Genomic DNA, 16,837 nt, shown 5'->3' with positions numbered 1-16,837 from the left:
AAAGTACATATAGTCTCAAAAAAATGGCTAAAACTATCAATGTTATATTATGCTTCGTTAGCTGTGTCTATGAGTTTGAGAGTAGTTCCATTTCTCCAGCCCTCTACCTCAGCTTTTTACTGAAACAGGGGTGGGGAAAACACTTTGTTATTGTTTCAATTGAGAATTTCCCCTTTTAAGGTTAGCATGTGGGGCAGGTAAGCTGACCCTAGATCTGTGCCTAAAGGCAACTTTTACCTGGGGTCCAGTTCAACGTTTTCTACGTTGCATGATGGTTTGTACAAAATGACACGTTTCCCCAAAACGGAGCGCACCGTTCTGTGGTACTGCAGTGCTGGGCTGTTATTGGTGATGATGTCACGTACTGCTGGCGATATGACCGTGGTGGGTGATAATTGATGATGTCACATCCTGCTAATGGTATGTATTAATATCAGCCTGCAGTGGCCCCATTAAACTAATGGGCTGATAATGATGATGACTAACAGTGTCATGAGCTGTACAAGAGAGGAGGGAGGTAGCTTAACTGATGAAGAGAGGACACACAGATGCTATATTAGGAGATGGTGCTTCATCACAAACAAACAAAAAAAATCTCACTGTCATGCCAACTTGTTGTTTTGACCAATTAGCAAGTCTTTGGGGTCTGATATGGGGTTAGAGGTTGCCACAATGATGGGCTACTCACCCTAGTGCAGTTGTTGGCTTTGGGCTCCAGCTCCCCCACCTTGGTGATCTGTTTCAGGAAGTCAGACTCCTGCATACCAGGCTGGGAACCCCTACGCTTGAACAACGCCCGTGGGTTTCCCAGGACCACTTGGAGGTTCACTGCAAAACCTGGAGAAAAGGAAGCGGAAGAGGTTCATATGCCTGGTCAGATGATTATGTCTCACACATCACATGTCAATCTTGGGATCAATTAATTCCTTGCTTTATTAATCATCCTGGAAGTAACTACATACAGATCATTGATGACCTCGAACTATGGTGCAACTGACCGGAGATCAGATATATCTCAACTGTGCGGCAGAGTGTGTGCACGTGGGTGTGTGTGTGTGTTTGCTGTTCATGACTATGCATTGAGAATGCCAGACAGTATCACAGGAAGATCCCACTACAGTATATCATATTACTCTCCTTATCTCAGTTACAATATATGCAATACCACTGGGTATGGGGTGTGCTGGTGGCTGCATGGAATAGCATATTACGTTTACTCGCCCCTCCACGTTCCTAGCACTCTGTTTTCTAGGCCATAACTCTACTCTCATGGGTATCCTTCCACTCCACTGAGAGATTGTGAGGTTGTGTGTGTGTGCCAGTGTGTGTTGTGTATTTCCTGCATTTGGAGTCAAAGAAGGTCGCCAGTTTAACACACACACATACACACAGTGTGTCTGAGTTAGTCCACTGAGATCTTCCTATTGGGTCAGTCCTATCAGGCATATTACTGAGCAGTGAGTGATACTGCAGTGAAAGCCCAGAAGCTGTACCCCAGGTATGATAGATAGGTATGAAAGCAATTATAAGATAGACATCTCTTAACCTGCAGCTAAGGTGGTATGAAGATTAGTGCATCTGTTAGCAATGCCTGTCTGTCAGTGCAGTTTCTGTCTCAATAGTTTCATCCAGCTTCCTTCCCTGGCTTCTTTTCCTTGTCCCTTTCTTTATGGTTCTGTTTCTATGTACTGTATGTACTGTACATGTTAGAAACTATACAAAAAACTCCCGTTCATCTTATATCGCGCAAATGAACAGCAAACCTGGTTTCTAAAACAAACGACAAACGCCTCTCCCCCATGTGACCTACTTGTTGTGTGTATGTACAGGAGGTTGGTGGCATCTTAATTGGGGAGGATGGGTTCGTGGTAATGACTGGAGTGGAATGGTATCCAATACATTAAACACATGGTTTCCAGGTGTTTGATGCCATTCCATTTACTCTGTTCCAGCCATTATTATGAGTCATCCCCCCCCACTTACTCGCTGTGGTGTAAACACTAAACACTTTCATGTTGCTCTCTCAAAATCCTCTTCAGGTGAGAGCTCCACTCCAAGACAATGACGGACAGGGCTTTGCGTGTTGGCGCATGTGTGTGGGACGAGATATACAGAACTGTGTGTGCGTGTGCTTGCAAGTGTGTGTGCGTGCGTGCGTCTCTGGCCCAATTGTGGCCCAGTAAATGAGATAGAGCAGCGTTGGGACGGATTAATTGGCCAACTTGGCTGCTAACAATAGCCTCCAATACCACAATACAAGTTATTAAGGTAAAAGCTGCAATTTACACACTGCTCAACATTGCCCATTGTACAGCAGATGAATAGTGATTAAAGGGGGTTTTTGTGGGCAAAAAAAATTATTGATTGCAAGTTCTGTGGTGAATATAATATATGTACACTACCGTTCAAATGTTTGGGGTCACTTAGAAATGTCCTCGTTTTTTTAAAGAAAAGCTAATTTTTTGTTCATTAAAATAGAATCAAATTGATCAGAAATACGGTGTAGACATTTTTATAGAATATCTACATAGGCGTACAGAGGACCATTATCAGCAAACATTACTCCTGTGTTCCAATTTGCACGTTGTGTTAGCTAATCCAAGTTTATCATTTTAAACGGCTAATTAATCATTAGAAAACCCTTTTGCAATTATGGTTGCACAGCTGAAAACCGTTGTCCTGATTAAACAAGCAATAAAACTGGCTTTCTTTAGACTAGTTGAGTATCTGGAGCATCAGCATTTGTGGGTTCGATTACAGGCTCAAAATGGCCAGAAACAAAGTACTTTCTTCTGAAACTCGTCAGTCTATTCTTGTTCTGAGAAATGAAGGCTATTCCATGCGAGAAATGACCAAGAAACTGAAGATCTTGTACAACGCTGTGTACTACTCCCTTCACAGAACAGAGCAAACTGGCTGTAACCAGAAAAGAAAGAGGAGTGGGAGGCCCCGGTGCACAACTGAGCAAGAGGACAAATATATTAGTGTCTAGTTTGAGAAACAGATGCCTCACAAGTCCTCAACTGGCAGCTTCATTAAATAGTACCCGCAAAACACCAGTGTCGACGTCAACAGTGAAGAGGTGACTCCAGGATGCTGGCCTTCTAGGCAGAGCACAGACACTGGACAAAGGAACTAGAAGGTCAGCATCCCGGACTCGCCTCTTAACTGTTGACGTTGAGAAGTGATGGTTGCTGATAATGGGCCTCTGTACGCCTATGTAAATATTCCATCAAAAATATGCCCTTTCCAGCTACAATAGTCATTTACAACATTAACAATGTCTACATTGTATTTCTGATCAATTTGTTGTTCTTTAATGGAGTGAAATGGAGTGAAATGCAGTGAAATGTATTTTTTACAGGGTCAGTCATAGTAATACTGGAGCAAATTGGGGTAAGTGCCTTGCTCATGGGCACATCAACAGATATTTCACCTTGTCTGCTCAGGTATTCAAACCAGCGACCTTTCGGTTACTGGCCCATCTTTGTAACCGATAGGCTACCTATCGCCATTTAGCAGGCACTTTTGTCCAAAGCGACTTAATAATGCGTCCATATATTTTCATATGGGTGACCCCAGCAGGAATTTGACCCATGAACCTTAGCATTGCAAGAGCCATGCTCTACCAACTGAAACACACAGAAAGATAAGAAAGGCTAGGGGAGATAGGGAGAGTAGAGGAAAGCACAGGAGAAAAGGGAAAAGGTTGATAAGGGGAGATGTAGAACAGGAGGAGAGTAGATAAGGATAGGAGTAGGCTCTTCTGTTACAATGTCTTAATTGTCTGTGTGTGTGTGTGTTTGCAAGCACAGAGTATGGGTAAAATGTGTGTTCATCGCATGTCTGGCTGTGTCCCTTTATTTGCACGCTTGAGTGTTAGTGTGTGGTTAGTGGAACCATTAATGCAGGAGGGACCACTAGATGGGTTTGTTATGGACAGAGCAGAGCAGAGAAAGAGGGACAGAGAGAGGAGAAAGGGAGAGAGAGGGAGAGAGAGAAGGCTGAAGTGGTGAGCAGCATCCCACTTTACTTTTAGATGTGCTTACAGCCGAGAAGCACCGTTCCCTGACACACCCTTTTAGAGACAGACCGAGAACAGTCTCCAACTCCTCACCCCAAACACAAGAGCCCATTAATAGTGTGAAGCAGTTTACAACACCATGTTGGGCTGCATTCCAGATTTTTTAAAAACACTGGGGTCTGTTCCTCTGCCCTAGATGATTAGATGTGCTCTTACCTGCCATGTCGATGGCGAAGGGGCGGTCGGGCCTCCAGCCAGTGTACCAGCCCACCACTTTGCCCTTATCCACTATGGGGCGCTCGTACCTCCGCCCACTGACCAGCCCCACCGGCCACACTGACACACCCCGCGTCGAACGCATCTAGAGAAACAGAGTGGGAGAGAGAGTTAGACACACAAACACACAGAAGCCCCATAGGCCACACAGACATGCACTTTGATCCGAAAACAGGAGAGGTCAAAGCAATAGGATTCTTGGTGTGAATTAGCTCCAGGCCTTTCCAGCTCATTCATATCAGTGTAGATAGAGGATAGCAGACAAGGAGGCCGTTTTAGACTTTTGAGATGAACTGTCTGTGTCCATATGTAGATCCGCCGCCCTCCCCAAATCAAGCTGTGAAGTAGATCAACAACCACATTTATTTGGTGGCAAACGTCAGGTGAAATATCTGAAGAAATCTGATAAGGCAGAAATCATCATGGCTAGACTCCATGCTTCACTGGATCCTACACTAAATGAAATAGCAGAGTAGAGTAGGGCCCGGGTACATTTTCACCGTGAATTAGTTACAAACAGCCGGCAGCAGGGTAGAGCCAGACTGTTTGTGTGTAAGTGTGTAAATTGCGTTTAGCCTTGGAGTGTGGAACACGTGTGTGTGTGTGTATACAGTTACTATGTGTGTGTGTATATATGCTTGCTTGTGTGTGTGTGTGTGTGTGTGTGTGTGTGTGTGTGTGTGTGTGCATGCATTCATTTGTTTGTTTGATGGTGTGTTGTGTAACATTTCATACTTCATCTCCAGTATAGATTTCCATTCTAGTGTTGTTCTCCTTTCAGAACCTCAAACCACCTGGAGGAAGTCACTCCAAACATACAAGACAGTATTGGATTACAGAGCGACAATGTCGCCGTGTGATTCTTCACACAAACGGTCAAGCCAGGGCCTAGATCTCCTCTCTACCTCCCAGCTCTCAACAGAGTGATGGGAAGGCTCTCTCTCTCTCCCTTTCTCTCTCTCTCCCCCCCTTTACCCATGCACACGGCTTAGATGTCTTCTCTTCAAATGCTGTACCCCTTGAGCTTGTGCGATGCTAAAACCCTTCCCCACCTTTCTGTTTCCTCCAGTTTTTTTTTTTTCAAAGGCTACTGGTCGAGTCTATCAAAACAGAGATGAAAAGAGAGTGAATGTCCGCTCACTCACTGTTTACTGTTCCCGTGTGTGATCTTCCATTTAGCCTTATGGTACAGCATCGTTTCCAGCCTTAATGGTCTTTGATGGGGTTTTAACCAGAGTAGCCTGATGAAGACTGTTGTGGAGGAATCAAATAGATTACACTGGGTAGCAGCAAAAAATGAGTTGACATTAATTTGGTTCTAATTATGTTTCGTCCAGATCCTGACCCTTGTTTGGACATGCATAATTCCTCAAATGAATGGAGACTTAGGGATGGAGCAGTTGTTTAAAAGACATCCTATGCTTCCAATGTATTCTTAATTACAAAGTACCCCCATAGTACTCATATAGTCCTACCCACTACACACTCCAAGATCGGAGATGATTGCTATCCGATCACACACAGATCAGTGATTAAAAAAAAGGAAGGGAGGAAAGAAGGACAAATGTTCAATTGGACCAGGGCCTCAGAGAAAAAGCAAAGGCAGACCTGGGAACTGTAAAGATTGATTTAAAGCTCCAGCCTCTGCAGGCATGGACCCAGACTGTCAAAACCAACATCAACCGTATAATACCTGTGCTAGAGAAATAGTCAATACCCTTCAGAAAGAATTCACTCTGCAGAGAATTCTAGCTCTAAAAATAGACCAAAAAAGAATTGCTTTGTGACCTATAACCTCTACTGGCTCTATGCTGGCGTTTTGGGACATCGAGGAAACCAGATCCCATTATTGACATACATTGGATTTTGACACAGTAGATGGGTTCCTGGTCTCTATCTGAAATGGAGGTATACTTTCCACATAGCGGCATTGTCTGACTGAGTGGTACAGAAAAAAGTCATACCTTAAAGGATAATCAAATCAAATCACATTTTATTTGTCATATACACATATTTAGCAGATGTTATTGCGGGTGTAGTGAAATGCTTGTGTTTCTAGCTCCAACAGTGCAGTAGTATCTAACAATTCACAACAATACACACAAATCTACAAGTAAAATAATGGAATTAAGAAATATATACATTTTAGGACAAGCAATGTCGGAGTGGCATTGACTAGAATACAGTAAAATACAGTATGTAAACATTATTAAAGTGGCCAGTGATTCCATGTCTATGTACAGTACATAGGGCAGCAGCCTCTAATGTGCAGGGTTAGGTAACCAAGTGGTAGCCAGCTAGTGACTAAGTTCAGGGCAGGATACTGGGTGGAGGCCGGCTAGTGATGGCTATTTAACAGTCTGATGGCCTTGAGATTTTCATTACCTAGGTCCCAGCTTTGATGCACCTGTACTGACCTCACCTTCTGGATGATAGCGGGGTAAACAGGCTGTGGCTCGGGGGGTTGATGTCTTTGATGGTCCTTTTGGCCTTCCTGTGACATCGGGTGCTGTAGGTGTCCTGGAAGGCAGGCAGTGTGTCCCTGGTGATGCGTTGGGCAGACCGCACCACCCTCTGGAGAGCCCTGCGGTTGCGGACTGTGCAGTTGCTGTACCGGGCATTGATACAGACTGACAGGATGCTCTCAGTGGTGCATCTGTAAAACTTTGTGAGGGTCTTAGGGGCAAAGACTCATTTATTCAGCCTCCTGAGGTTGAAGAGACGCTGTTGCACCTTCTCTACCACACTGTCTGTGCGGGTGGACCATTTCAGATTGTCAGTGATGTGTATGCCGAGGAACTTTTCACCTTCTCCACTGCGGTCCCATTGATGTGGATGGGGGCGTGCTTCCTCTACTGTCTCCTGAAGTCTACGATCAGCTCCTTAGTTGTGTTGACGTTGAGGGAGAGGTTATTTTCCTGGCACCACTCTGCCAGGGCCCTTACCTCCTTCCTGTAGGCTGTCTCATCCTTTTTGGTAATCAGGCCTACTACTGCTGTGTCGTCTGCAAACTTGATGATTGAGTGAGTGCAGGAGGGGGCTGAGCACACACCCTTGTGGGGGCCCTGTGTTGAGGGTCAGCATAGTGGAGGTGTTGTTTCCTACCTTCACCATCTGGGGGCGGCCCATCAGGAAGTCCAGGACCCAGTTGCACAGGGCGGGGTTCAGACCCAGGGCCCCGAGCTTAATGATGAGCTTGGAGGGTACTATGGTGTTGAAGGCTGAGCTGTAGTCAATGAACTGCATTCTTACATAGGTATTCCTCTTGCCCAGATGGGAAAGGGCAGTGTGCAGTGTGATGTCAATTACATCGTCTGTGGATTTCGGAGTGAACTTTTGACCAGGGGAATAGGAGATTACGTTAGGTTACCATTTAAGATGTCATCTATCAAATTTTGAGCCACTGTCATCTATCTAACATTGAGCTGCAACATAGTCAGTGAATGTCTAGGCTGCTTTTGTTTACTCCATATTAACGGAGGTGATATGTAAATTGTATGCATATACAATGGGATTTTTAATGATACAGTATAAATCCATTATAAATGTGTTTCTCTCCCAGAGAATAAGCTGTCATTTAATTGTGTGCTCATACACTCTTTCCTTGGTGCGATTTTAATCAATCCTTCTCCATGTGTCATTAATATGCATAGCGGGGGCTATGAAAGAGAGAGAGGGAGAAAAAAAATGATAAATTAAATTAGAGGAGAGAAAATGAGGAGGTTATGAAATGGTGATGCAATGATACATGGTGTGTGCGCGGGTTGGTGTAAGTGGTTGGGGGTGAGTTTGCTGTGTCTGAAAGAATGATGAAGTGTGTGTGTTTGTGTGTGGGTGTGTGTGTGTTTGTGCTCTAAGGGCATCGTTTCTGTCTCCATCCTTCTAAGCAGCAGGGCGGGGGGTGGGTTCAGGGTTGGAGGGTAGACAATGCCAGCATTTTGACAGACTCACGACTCACACTGCTCCTGAGGGTGGAGAAATAAATGAGGAGAGGGATGAGGAGGGAGGAATAGAGGAAGAGAGAGAAAGAGAGAGGGTAGTACATGAGAGGATGTGAGAGAAGAGAGAAGAGGGCACAAGGAAAGAGAGAAGAGAGAAGAGGATACAGGGAAAGAGAGAAGAGAGAAGAGGATACAGGGAAAGAGAGAAGAGAGAACTAGGACACAGGGAAAGAGAGAAGAGGGCACAGGGAAAGAGAGAAGAGAGAAGAGGACACAGGGAAAGAGAGAAGAGGACACAGGGAAAGAGAGAAGAGAGAAGAGGACACAGGGAAAGAGAGAAGTGGGAGAGGATGGAAAAGGAAAGTAGGGAGGAGATGAGAGAGGAACAGATCCAGAAATAAGGAAAAGAGAGAGGGAGAGTGGAGAGGAGACAGAGTGGGAGAATAGAAGGGGTGTGCCAGTGCAGTAATGAGTAACCAGAGCTAGTGGAAAATCAAGTGTCTGTTCTCACGCCCTGTTCTACGCTCTTCACCTCTCTCACACCTCCTCCTTCTTTCTCACCACCCTCTCTTCTTCACTACACTACCTTTTCTCTCTCCTTCCCCTTCATTCTCCCCCTCCTCCTCTCCACCACCTACTCAGACACAGCCAATTTCTATCTGTGGGATTCTCTCCTTTCTGCTTCAGTTCCCAGACAGAAAAAAACCCCTCTAGTATGTAATTATGATAATTGCTCACATGGGTTTGATGGAATTGGATTTCAGATTTTGCTCTTCCTCTCTTTCTTGCGGTTCCTTTGTTCCCTTTCTAGGGGCCTACTGAACACTATGGATCCACGGCCATTGATTGAATTTGTCCTGGTAATGTGTCAGTGTAGTTCAAGTCCAAGTATGTAGACCTATCTTAAGTATGTAGACCTAATTTAAGTATGTAGGCCTATCTTCCACACCAATTAATAGTCTGCCTATTTAAGAACATAGTTTCTACCCTTGTTGAGGTGGGAGAGACAAAATTGTGTTCAATTATTTTCTGTCACACCCTGATCTGTTTCACCTGTCTTTGTGATTGTCTCCACCCCCCTCCAGGTGTCGCCCATCTTCCCCATTATCCCCAGTGTATTTATACCTGTGTTCTCTGTTTGTCTGTTGCCAGTTTGTTTTGTCTCATCAAGCCTACCAGCGTTTTTCCCGTGCTCCTGTCTTTCTCTAGTTCCTGTTTTCTAGTTTTCACAGTTGTGACCATTCTTTCTGCTCTGACCCTGAGCCTGCCTGCCGTTCTGTACCTTGTCACACCACCCTGGATTACTGACCTCTGCCTGCCCTGAGCCTGCCTGCCGTTCTGAACCTTTCGGACTCTGCTCTAGACAACTGACCTCTGAGACAGTGTACAGGGAGGAGGTCAGAGACTTGGCAATGTGGTGCAAACACAGCAACCACTCCCTCAACCTCAATAAGACCAAGGAGCTGATCATGGACTACAGGAGAAAGAGGGGAGTGCACCCCCCCCCCCTCCCCCCATCCACATCGAGAGCTTCAAGTTCTTTGGTGTCTACATCACTAAGGACATAACACGGTCCACGCGCACCTACAGAGTCGTAAAGAGGGCATAACAGTGCCGCTTCCCCCTCAGGAGGCTGACAAGATTTGGTTCCTCAAAAAGTTCTACAGCTGCACCAATGAGAGCATCTTGACTGGCTGCATCACCGCTTGGTATGGCAAATGCACCGCCCTCGACAGCAAAGCGCTACAGAGGGTGGTGTGGACAGCCCAGTACATCACTGGGGCTGAGCTGCCTGCCATCCAGGACCTCTATATCAGGCAGTGTCAGAGGAAGGAGAACATAATTACCAAAGACTTTAGCCACCCAAGCCATAGACCAGGGATGAGTAACTCCAGTCCTCGGGGGCCTGATTGGTGTCACACTTTTGCCCCAGACCCAGGTAACACACCTGACTCCAATAATCAACTAACCATGATCTTCAGTTTAGAATGCAATTAGTTTAATCAGCTGTGTTAGATAGGGATGGGGAAAAGGTGTGAAACCAATCAGGCCCCCGAGGACTGGAGTTGCCCAGGCCTGCCGTAGAATGTTCAATCTGCTACCGTCCTGCAAACGATACCGGAGCATCAGCTCTCTGACCAACAGGCTCAGAGACAGCTTCTATGCCAATACTAGAAGACTGCTACATAGCCATCAAACTGTAAAATAGTTCAATAATGGTTACCTGGGGCCTCCCGGGTGGCGCAGTGGTTAAGGGCGCTGTACTGCAGCGCCAGCTGTGCCACCAGAGACTCTGGATTCGCGCCCAGGCTCTGTCGTAACCGGCCGCGACCGGGAGGTCCGTGGGGCGACGCACAATTGGCCCAGCGTCGTCCGGGTTAGGGAGGGTTTGGCCGGTAGGGAAATCCTTGTCTCATCGCGCACCAGCGACTCCTGTAGTGGGCCGGGCGCAGTGCGTGCTAACCAAGGCTGCCAGGTGCACAATGTTTCCTCCGACACATTGGTGCGGCTGGCTTCCGGGTTGGATGCGCAGTGTGTTAAGAAGCAGTGCGGCTTGGTTGGGTTGTGTATCGGAGGACGCATGACTTTCAACCTTCGTCTCTCCCGAGCCCGTACGGGAGTTGTAGCGATGAGACAAGATAGTAGCTACTAAAACAATTGGATACCATGAAATTGGGGAGGAAAAAGGGGTAAAAAATAAATAAAAAATATATTGGTTACCTGGACTATCTGCACTGATCTTATCTTGCACTGATTCTATGCACACTCACAAGACTATATACACACACTACACTAACACTCTCACACAAAACCCACACATATTCACATACACTACATACTGTACACAAACACACGCATGCCAACAACACACACACACACACACACATACACACTTCTACAATCAACATATGCTGCTGCTACTTTCTTTGAATTTTTTTTCTCCAAAATGGTTCTTCGGCTGTCCCCATAAGAGAACCATTTATAGTTCCAGGTAGAACCCTTTTTGGCTCCAGGTAAAACCCTTTTTGGGTTCCATGTAGAACCCTCTGTAGAAAGGTTTCTACATGGAACCCAAAAGGGTTCGACCTGCAACCAAGAAAAGGTTCTTCAAAGGGTTTTCCAATGGTGACAGGCGAAGAATCCTTTTAGGTTCTAGATACAGTAGCACCTATTTTTCTAAGAGTGTACGCTGTTCTTTATTTTACTCTTATTATTCTCTATTTTTATGACTAGTCATGTTACCCTGCCTTCATGTACATATCTACATCAAGTACCTCGTGCCCCTGCACATTGATCTGGTACTGGTACTCCCTGTATATAGCTCCGTTCTTTTAGTCCTCATGTTACTATTTGTCTTTTTTAACTCTGCATTGTTGGGAAGGGCTCGTGAGCAAACATTTCATGGTTAAGTCTACACCCGTTGTATTAGGCACATGTGATTTGAGGACTATAGGCCTGCATTTCCTTCAAGCCTTTGACTGAACAGCTTTATTCGACAAGCTGTCTGGTTGCAGTAATTTTAAGTCAGACCGATGCACATTTCTGACTGACGGACTGGCAGACTATGCTTACCCAAACACTTGGGAGCCATTCAGTATTGGCTACGGTGCTGCAGTTACGCTGTTACCACTAGCTCACGACTTCCCACTGCCCTGGAGCAAAATGCAAACTCACCCAGAGGCTATGATAGCTCACAGGGCATTAATGTGAAATATGCACGGTTCTGTTTGCTGACGCTCCATTCCGAGGCAGCAAAGCTGGTGGAATGTCTGGCACACATAATGAATTGTGCCGAGCCATGACCTGTTAATGCTTGATAACAGAGAAAACATCCAATAATTCTTTCTTTATGCGAAGCATTTCCAGCTGGTTTCCTCTCAAACTCAGACATAAGCGACCATTAGAATTTGCTGGTAGTTGACTTTAAAAAAAGATGTACCTCAACATAAAAACTATTTTCACATGACCCTCCCTTTGTACTGTAAAAAAAAATTGCACACCCTCCCCCCTCGTTAAATTGACTCTAAATAATAATGACGACCACACATAAAAATAACTGTTGCGACCCTGTGTTTATAAACATGGATATTGACTTTGCCACTTCAGCATGCATTTGTGGCACAGTCGATGCCAGGCAGGGCTACGGGCCAGAAGGCAGAGGGTTCGCCTACTACCACAGACGAGCTGACTCACTCTGCCTGTTTCATTACACAGCAATCAGAGCTGGCTGCACACAATGATCAGCTAGGGGGAAATCAGATTTCTATATTTTGATACTATATTTATAATTATATATAATATATGTAAATAGTTATCCAACAACAGGATTCTGTACCAATGCACCACACAACCAGTAAGTAAAGCATATACCGGCTTCGGGCACTTCAATGTCATGGTTTGCATTTTCAACATCACAATAAAACAGACTATGTATATCTTGACACACAGAAAATATATCCCTCCCTACCTTGCAGGTCTAGCCAGTATTGAAGGCTTGTCTTCACAATTTCCGAATATCATGAAACTTTTTTGGTGTTTTGTAACAGATGTCTCTTTCCATTCATCAAATGGCTGCTGCACAGTTTGGATGCTGCAATTAAATTTTGGACGAATGTGCACAGATAGCCTACAGGACATTTGAAGTAGCCTAATCAAATTAAAACATTGTGACAGGTTGTGTTTATGGAGTGTACACGGTTCTTTATTTTAGTCTTATTATTATCTATCCTTATGCCTAGTAACTTTACCCTGCCTTCATGTACATACAGGGTTAAAAATCCTACAATGTGATTTTCTGGATTTATTTTCTCATTTTGTCTGTCATAGTTGAAGTGTACCTATGATGAAAATTACAGGCCTCTCTCATCTTTTTAAGTCGGAGAACTTGCACAATTGGTGGCTGACTAAATATTTTTTTGCCCCACTTTATCTACCTCAAATAGAAGGCATATAAAGGTTACAGTTAAATGACAAATATTTTGGCTATATTGAAGTATTAGGTTCTAGGTGCGTGAGGAAGAGCCTTCCTGAATAACTGGGCCTGCTGGGAGCAAATGTGGCCACGTTATTATAGGACGACTTGGGAGAATGATGGTCTGCAACAGACAGAGCATCTCATTATCAGAAGTTAAAATACAGCCAGATTGGCCTGCTACTGTCCCTTTCTAGACCTTATAAACTGTTGAAAATAGACCCACAACTGATCCGAATGGAATGAAACATTCAAATCACAGGGCTTTTGCACCATTATTCAAAGGACATTTCCACTGCGGTTTCCAGCCTAGAGTAGAATGCTATACCCACTTGAAAACAGGTATTCATTGCATTGTGGTGTTGTAGGCTAATCTAGGTCGGATAATTGTTTTGTCCCTAAACAAGATCAATAGGGGAGCTTTTTGAGCTGCGTGTCTCACTGTTCTTTCATGCGCAATGACACACCTGGCCTCTCAGCTGCCTATCAGCTATTCCTACTTGTTCTTGTGGATTCATATTGAAAATTGATGCACCTTTGAATAAATGTTTGTGTGTTATATGATTGCTAGTTAGCATATTTCAGGTCCGGACAAATGATCCACCCACTACTACTGTCACTATGAATGGTGGATAGAGGGCAGGATAGACAGACTGGTAGACTATTGACCTGTGGTATAGTAATAGTTAACGTGCAGAAAAGCCTAGTGCATAAGGGAAGTACAAAAACCCATTGATTTGGGGAGGTGCATGCAAGCAGATGAGAAAATGTGGATATATGGAAGAAGTTATAAAGTAAAACCTGCAAAAGAGAAAACGTAAACCAGGGAAAAAAATGAACTACCCTCCCCTGTGCCCAATAAGAATATATATCACACCCCCCACAGTATATTTCGAACTGTCCCTAACACAAGAGAGAGAAACAACAAATCAAATAGCTACTCTAAAATCAGTAAGGCTAGTGACACCACTCACTCACTAAGTCACAGTAATTAAATGGTGGTGTTATTAATTATTTAAGTGATAATCAATGAGGGCTAGGCATTCTAATATTTTCCATAGAACACACAGAGCCCCGAGCTGATTATCATGGCTATAATTTAACACATTTAACACAAGAAATGTGTTCATTTGCCGGTAGAATGTGTTCAACATCCACTGAAGTAGCTAGCAAGTTAACTAGATAGCTACAGTAGTTGACGTGGAAACCAAACAAACACACTTGCTAGTTTAGCTAGCCAAACCATCAGTCCTAGCATGCTTTTATGAAAATTGAATTCAACAATACCAATAATGTTTTCAATTCGACTTTTGCTTTCAAAAGCATCTCAAACATGAACTATAGCCATTGAATTCTACCGTGCAAATATACTGTGCTTCATTTAAGCAATAAGGCTGATGGGGTGTGTTATATGCCTTTATAAACTGGCTGGTTCAAGCCCTGAATGCTGATTGGCCGACAGGCATGGTATATCAGACCGTATACCTGCAGGTATGACAAAACATTGATTTGTACTGCTCTAATTAGGTTGGTAACCAGTTTATACTGTACTAGCAATTGGGTCATGCCTAAGAACAACATTTAGCCGTGGTATATTGGCCATATACAGTACCACACCCCCTCGTGCCTTATTGCTTAAATATACCATTGCTAAGGACATTTCTTATGCACAACGCAACGCCCTTAGCATTGATATATTAGCAATATAATACAAACACCCAAGGTGCCTTATTGCTATTATAAACTGGTTACCAACGAAATTAGAGCAGTAAAAAGAAGGGCATTCTAGAGCGTGCATTATTTCCCTTTATAAACTTGGTGGTTCAAGTCTTGAATGCTGATTGGCTGAAAGTTGTAGTATAGCCGGTGCGTCGTGCCTAAGAACAACCTTTAGCCGTGGTATATTGTCCATATATCACAACCCCTCAGGCCTTATTGATGAAATATACTAGGCTCTTCATAATGTTAACCTTTGCTCATTGACTCTACAAATCTAGTTATGATGTGGTCTAGCTTGATATTGTTTATTTTGGATACAAAACTGCTTTATGAGAAAATAAATAGCCTTGTTTTGACAGCTACACTATCTGTGAAATGCTAAAATAAACAACATGACGTGTTTGACAGGTTATTACCACAATATGACAGGTCATTAATGCTCTATGACAGACTATTACTATGGAGGTGAGTTCTGTAATGACCTGGACAAGGTGGAGAGAGCAGGCTGACTATCAGCCTATAAAAATACAGATTTTTACACAGGCCTATCTTTGGAGCTGCAGATAGCAGGGTCGGCCCTAGGCATAACCGACATAAGCGGTCGCTTAGGAGCTGCTTGGGAGCCCCTGACCAAATGTTTTAAAATAAATAACAATAATTTACATATATACAGTGCATTCAGAAAGTATTCAGATCCCTTGACTTTTTCCACATTTCTCATCAATTTACATTCATTTTTGCAAATGTATAAAAATAACAGATAAAAATATCATATTTACATAAGTATTCAGACCCTTTGCTATAAGACTCGATATTGAGCTTTCCATTGATCCTCCTTGAAAGGTTTCTTCAACTTGATTGGAGTACACCTGTGGTAAATTCAATTGATTGGACATGATTTGGAAAGGCACACACACTGTCTATATGAAGTCCCTGTCACGTTCTGACCTTAGTTCTTTTGTTATGTCTTTGTTTTAAGTATGGTCAGGGCGTGAGTTGGGTGGGTTGTCTATGTTCTTTTTTCTAGGATTTGGGATTTCTGTGTTTGGCCTGGTATGGTTCTCAATCAGAGGCAGCTGTCAATCGTTGTCCCTGATTGAGAACCATACTTAGGTAGCCTGGTTTCACTTTTGAGTCGTGGGTGCTTATTTTCTGTGTCTGTGTGTTCCACACGGAACTGTTTCGGTTGGTTATTTCACGTGTCGTTTATTTTTTTGTTTCAGTGTTCGCTTGTTTAATAAATAGCATGAACACGTACCACGCTGCACATTGGTCTGACATTTCTTACTCCTCGTCAGAGGAGGACGAAGACAGCCGTTACAGTCCCACAGTTGACAGTGTATGTCAGAGCAGAAACCAGGCCATGAGGTCGAAGGATTTGTGCGTAGAGCTCCGAGACATGACTGTGTTGAGGCACAGACCTGGGGAAGGGTACCAAAAAATATCTGCAGCATTGAAGGTCCCCAAGACCACAGTGGCCTCCATCATTCTTAAATGGAAGAAGTTTGGAACCGTCAAGACTCTTCATACAGCTGGCCTCCCGGCCAAACTGAGCAATCGATGGAGAAGGGTCTTGGTGAGAGAGGTGACCAAGGACCCAATTGTCACTCTGACAGAGCTCCAGAGTTCATCTGTGGAGATGGGAGAACCTTCCAGAAGTACAAACAATCTCTGCAGCACTCCACCAATCAGGCCTTTACGGTAGAGTGGCCAGACGGAAGCCACTACTCAGTAAAAGGCACATGACAGCCCGAGTGGAATTTGCCAAGAGGCACCTAAAAGACTCTCAGACCATGAGAAACAAGATTCTCTGGTCTCATGACATCAAGATTTAACTCTTTGGCCTGAATGCAAAGCATCACATCTGGAGGCAACCTGGCACCATACCCGTGGTGAAGCATGGTG

General features: G+C 44.1%; 1 protein-coding gene across 1 annotated transcript in view; it reads right to left on the bottom strand.

Annotated features, from left to right (window-relative positions):
- LOC110528701 (galactosylgalactosylxylosylprotein 3-beta-glucuronosyltransferase 2-like) overlaps nucleotides 1-16,837 on the bottom strand; it is a 33,693-nt gene that overhangs the window by 3,982 nt on the left and 12,874 nt on the right. The window contains exons 2-3 of the mRNA XM_021610836.3: nucleotides 4,241-4,385; nucleotides 689-837 (exon numbers count right to left, since the gene is read on the bottom strand). Coding sequence (XP_021466511.1) covers nucleotides 689-837; nucleotides 4,241-4,385 — 294 coding nt within the window. The remainder of the gene's footprint in view (nucleotides 1-688; nucleotides 838-4,240; nucleotides 4,386-16,837) is intronic.

The sequence above is a fragment of the Oncorhynchus mykiss genome, chromosome 1 (genome assembly GCF_057628025.1).
Source record: "Oncorhynchus mykiss isolate SJ-2025 chromosome 1, ASM5762802v1, whole genome shotgun sequence".
In the NCBI taxonomy this organism is placed as follows: Eukaryota; Metazoa; Chordata; class Actinopteri; order Salmoniformes; family Salmonidae; genus Oncorhynchus; species Oncorhynchus mykiss.
Note: the sequence above shows the minus strand (reverse complement) of the source record. Positions and strands in the feature narration are given on the sequence as shown.